At 38.4% G+C, this 5,717-nt stretch overlaps 1 protein-coding gene across 1 annotated transcript; it reads left to right on the top strand.

The window, feature by feature from the left end:
- Positions 1-1,277: 1,277 nt before the first annotated feature.
- On the top strand, positions 1,278-2,781 carry bglapl (bone gamma-carboxyglutamate (gla) protein, like). The gene is made up of 4 exons (XM_038292429.1): positions 1,278-1,438; positions 1,532-1,894; positions 2,006-2,099; positions 2,217-2,781. The coding sequence occupies exons 1-4, from the start codon at positions 1,378-1,380 to the stop codon at positions 2,317-2,319; spliced, it is 621 nt and encodes a 206-aa protein (XP_038148357.1). The 5' UTR covers positions 1,278-1,377; the 3' UTR covers positions 2,320-2,781.
- The last annotated feature ends 2,936 nt before the right edge of the window (positions 2,782-5,717 follow it).

Genomic DNA, 5,717 nt, shown 5'->3' with positions numbered 1-5,717 from the left:
TGTTAACTCTTCAGCAATCCCTCCCACCAAGCATGCATGTACCAGCAGTGGAGAGGAAAACGTCCTTTTTACAGGAAGCAACCTCCAGAAACAGGCTTAGAGTGAGTGTCCATCTGCCGACTGAGGTTTAAGGAGATAGAAATAGACATACAGAAAGAAACAAAGATAGAAAAGGCAACTTCCAACAAGCTCCACAGGTGGCCCCATCCTGCAAAGACACAGTCAGACAGATTAGCCTTTCATCATGTCAGACGATGAAAGAGAGCACATACAGTTAGTCATAGTAAGAGAAACAGGACTACACTGAAAAACAGGCGTGGCTCGAACATCTATAAACAAAGCTGTTGATGGCAGCAGCACAGATGATATTTCTTTCCATGATGGTGTCACAGCCAAACAGAAACAGACCAGCTGAAGCTGCTATGATGAGAAAAAGGAGAAAGCACACAGTTATGGGTGGAATTAACAAATGCTGCAGAATGGGGGAATAGAGATAGGAATGAGCAGAAGCAGAACGAGAAAAAGTGGTCTTCATGTCCTCCAGCAGCCTAAACTTATACCAGCATCAATATTGAAAATAGCTCTGGATAACATAACTATTATGGATGAGATATGTGGAAGGTAGAGCCAAGAGATATGGGGAAAAAGATCTGAGCTAAAAGTAGTAAAATCCTGTTGGAGGACGCAAAAGAATTAAGAAAAGGATGGAGGCTCACCTTCCAGCAGGATAACGACCTCAACATGCATCCTAGGCAACAGTAGGATATTTATTCATATAATGACAAATTAATGTATTAGTATGGCAAAGTCTGTTTTGAGACCTAAATTCAACTCATAATATGGTTTATAAAACCTGGTGTTCACTCGTCATCCAATCCACTAAACTTTAGCTATTATACAAAGAAAAACTGATTATTATTATAATAATTAGAATATTTCCTTTTGATCTATTTGACAAAATTCCCACAAACTAAGTGTATGGCTGCACAAAGGTAAAATGAGAAAAAATCTCAGAGGGTTGAAGACTTTTTACAAGGCCCTGTATAACTACAAGCCCTGCCATGTTGTTTGCAAACAGGAAAATGAAAGGAATGCTTGTGGCTGTGTACGCTGCAAGACATTTTCGATTCGGTGCCAGAGGTTGTGTGGGTGTTTGTGGCAGCTTTCCTGACAAGTGGAAGCGGAAACATTGATATTTGATTCTCCAGCCAATCAGAGAGTTGTGTAGAACGTGTGGGTCTGCTCTGACAATAGAGCTGGACTACAGTATATATTGACCTGGACTTTAGAGACAGAAACACAACAAGACATTGGAAGGAAAGAAAGTGGCACAAAGAAATCAGCCTGACAGAGGAGAAAACCCATCTACAAGACACCATGAAGACTCTGGCTCTGCTCTCCATCTGTGCTCTTCTGTCAGTGTGCTGGTCCATGGGAGGTAAGGACAGAACCTTTTCCTGAAGTGGTTTTGCTCTCACTACTGTGTGCAGGCAATTAAAGTTCCTATAATAATTTGTTTGATTCTGTTTAGCTGTAGAACCTGAGGCCATCGTGGATCCAGAAGCTGACACAGCCGCCGATCCTGCAGTTGATGCTCCCAATCCTTCTTCTTCTTCCTCTTCCTCATCTGAGTCTGATTCAGCTTCATCCTCTACATCTGACTCTACATCCAACTCTGCCTCTGATTCATCATCACAGTCCTCCTCCTCTTCTGAGTCCTCTGAGTCCTCCTCTGCTGAATCCTCAGAATCATCTGAATCCTCAGAATCATCAGAATCCTCAGAATCCAACTCCTCAGCTTCTGACTCCTCAGCTTCTGACTCCTCAGCATCTGACTCTGCTGCATCTTCATCTTCCTCTTCTTCATCCTCCTCAGAGTCTGTCAGTGCTGAAGGTGATCATTTGTCTTTCTTATTGAGAACATTAGCACATTTTTACAAACGTAATTCTATTAAAATGTAATTTATAGGTATTGAAACTGGTTCCTCTCGCTTTCTTTTCTCAGATTCCCATGTGGTTATGAAGAGAGACCTGGCCTCTATTCTTCTGAGGAGAGAAAGAGCTGTCCAAGGCCAGCTCAGCCCTCTGCAGCTGGAAAGGTACCATCAGTCAATAAATAAATCCTTCTATTGTTTTGACACTTATTGAAATACTTTAGCTGTCATGTGAGAAAATGTTACACATTCCTGACTCTTTCCCCCACTCGTTTCTTACAGCCTGCAAGAAGTGTGTGAGCTGAATGTTGCTTGCGATGATATGGCTGACACCGAGGGTATCGTCGCAGCATACACCGCCTACTATGGGCCCATCCCTTTCTAAATTAAACACCCCTTCTCCTTTGGACATTTTTTAGTGCCTTCTGGTAGAAATAACACAGAAACAACTCCCTTAGATATGGGAAAGAAGGAAAAAAAAATGGAAAAGACGGAGCTCTCTTTTGAATATATAAGCTGCCTGTCATTGCATGCATGGATACCTGTAGCGGTTTCTGTATGTTAAGGGTCCCCATCAGGCTGTCTGAAAAAGGGACACGGATATACAAGCCTGTGAATGATGTAGAATCCCATCCGAGTGTAAATGATTTCTCTGCCCTGTAGAGTTATACAATGAGTGGTGCTACGATATAAAATGTATTGTTTTTTAATGTTTTTCTTTTGTATATCATGCTTTATTTTGTACTTAGCAGATCTAATGAGCTGATTTTGGTTTTGTGCAATAGGTGTAAAAACACAAACTGCCTCTTTTTTTGAAAAAGAATAAATTATTTTATTGTTTTCTTTTCCGAAGCTGTTGTATTTTCCTTATTCAAATATTCAATGAGAGATCACGACAGGATTTACATGCAGATCTCTCAGCTTACAATTAACATCAGCTGAGTAATACACCATCAAAAATTACACTAGTGGGTGAGATCGCCACTGCAAAACAATAGCATACCAACTTTATTTATAAAGCACTTTATACACCGACAGGACAGGACCAAAGTGCTGTACACAATCATAAAATACAATGCAAAAGTAGTGAATTGCTTCTGCTTTAAAGAAAACAATAAAGGTAAGGGACTATTTGATGATAGTTTCCTTATTAAAGTTGCCAAAGGTAGGCTACATATTTGCAAAAACTTAATAAGATGCTATAAAAAATTTAAGTTTAAGTAATTAGTGTTTACTATGATCATTTTACAAAATGTAAATAAGAAGGAAACAACAGAATAACCTAAATCACATCAATGTTTGCTGTTACTAGGATTTATCCTCAATCCAATCTTGATTTTTATGAGTAAACTTGCAAAAAAAACAGTGGCTGCATTCAGAATCAAGCTGCTATCTCCGGTTCCTTCTTCTTTCATGGAGGCAGCAGTAAGAACTCTACCTTTTGTATGCATGTTTGGCATTGTGTGCGGGCTTTAAAGACTCTCCTGACTTGAGACACTTTTTAACAGGACATCATTTGCAACAACATATCGCAGGTTGGAGATGATTTACTTGGAAGGCAATCACATTAGCTTATAGTATGGTTGTAAATCATTCCCTGGTAAAAAGGACAAACAATACCCTGATATTTGTGTTTCAAGTCAAGTTGGGAATCTCAACAAACTACAAACAAATAAAGGAAAGTTTACAGAGCAGTGCTGGCAAATTAAGATATATTTCCTCATAAATCTGGATTAGGCATTTTTATTGTGTCCTGTTTGTGTGTTTTTACTTTTTGTACATATGTAAATCATACTGGCCGTGTGTGTATTACATGCATAAATTTGTGAATATTGAAACTCTTTTAGCTAAATAGAGGATTTAGGGCCACATTAGTGAAAATATGCTCGTATCTGAGGTGGCATATATGAATATGTGTACAGATTTGTAAAAACTGCTGGTCCTTCTCCTTTTTCAGATATTTTGAGAATTATTTTTTTTCTAACACGACAATCTGTCTACAGTTATTCATGAGTCATGAGTAAATAGTAAGACTCAATTGTTTGTGAACTTTAGTCAACCATGTTCTTCTCCATGTTATAGCACCATTTACACTACCTTTTGAAACCATTTCGAGAGCGGTCCGAGCACGGTAACCAAGATAACTGTTGAGTATAAATGGGATGGAACTGAACTGGACTGTTCCAGACACAACTGAACCGCACTAAATCTAGTACTTGTTCAACAGTAGGGCTTAGCGGTTCTCTGATAACAAAGAGTGCATGAGCAGACCGCGTCATCTCCTTACAGTCAGCTGACTCATTTCGAGAGTTTTCCGACAACACAAACTTCTTCTCAGCCTATTAACAAAAAATTGTATCAAAAGAGTGTGGTGGGACCTGGGATGATGCAGAGACTGAGGCTCTCGTTGAAATTTGGACGGAGGACGCTATCCAGGCACTTGATTATGTTATGGACGCCGCCATTTCTGATTACATAAGCAATCAGAAATGGCGAGAGAGCTGTAGTATTATGGAACGCCAGTAGGAGGTGGAGAACCGTCATAAGAACCAAGCTCAGCACAGTTAACTGATCCAAGTTCGGTCCAAACTCGGCACAAATCAGTTTCAGATATGTAGTTTAAATGGGGCCTTAGTCTGTGTCTGCTGATAAAGTTTTTCTTTTGTAACTGTGCAGTAGACTGTTTACATCTGACAGCCCAACAGCTGTTTTCATCTTATCCATCACTAAAAGAGACGTGTTTTTTGTGTTTGTCAGTAGAAGATCATTCATGAATACGTTTGTTTTACTACTGGTCTTGTTTATGGGTCTACAATGTTGAGCTGATTTATTAGGCTTGGAAAAGTCTCTCTAGGCTGGACCATTTGATCAAGTTAAAGAATTTACGTGCTCAAATAAAGGCCTTTGTTAAATTATTTACTACAAAGCTGTTTCAAGAATAGCAGTTGTCCTCAGTTTGGCTGATAGTCACCATTAGATGGCAGCGTTTGTCAATTGAAACTCTGGGATTTGTTTGGTGTTTTAATAATGACTATCACAAATAAAGAATACAAGCAAACAGGGTTATGAGGAAATATCTAACTTATATATACCAGGGAGTGCTTGCAACTTTTAATAATAAAAAATATAACCAGAACAGGTAAAATCTTGGTCAATTTTGGAAGTACAATTCTGTTAGACTGAATTTCTCAAAATTCACATATTCACCACGGACTTCATATATGGCTCTTTTGTGTTTTGTACCATTAAAACTTTAGACTTTAGTGTAAACTATGTAAACTGGCAAACAATCATGAAATAAAAGGGAAAAGATACAGAAATCATACAAAAAAGAGCACATAGCCCAAATCATTTCCTTTCAGTAAAATAATGAAATTAAAATTTTCTGTGAAGGTCTTACAAGTTTGGAGGAGCTACGTCCGTCCGTCCGTCCGTCCGTCCATCCAGAACACAAATAGTTACTAATCAGGAATTAATAACGAATTAATGTGCTGTTTTACTGTACTTAAGGATACCCAAAAAAAAACAGTTAATGGTCAGGTAGTGTTTAAGTAATGATAAGTTGCTCAGTATGTGCTTGGTGTGATGTTTCACTTTACTTTAGGCTAAACAAAAATAGTAGTTAAGGGTCAGATAATGTTTAGTTCCTTGGTATGATTCTTGACTCCATAAAGGCATTGAAATTATAGCCAGGAAATAATAGTGTACTTGTTAAATGATAGACATAGTTAAGATTACAGAAGTATGAAAACATACAATTGATCATGTTTTTCATCAACAGGT

The sequence above is a fragment of the Cyprinodon tularosa genome, unplaced genomic scaffold, assembly GCF_016077235.1.
Source record: "Cyprinodon tularosa strain WSP-4 unplaced genomic scaffold, ASM1607723v1 ctg312, whole genome shotgun sequence".
Taxonomy (NCBI): Eukaryota; Metazoa; Chordata; class Actinopteri; order Cyprinodontiformes; family Cyprinodontidae; genus Cyprinodon; species Cyprinodon tularosa.
Note: the sequence above shows the minus strand (reverse complement) of the source record. Positions and strands in the feature narration are given on the sequence as shown.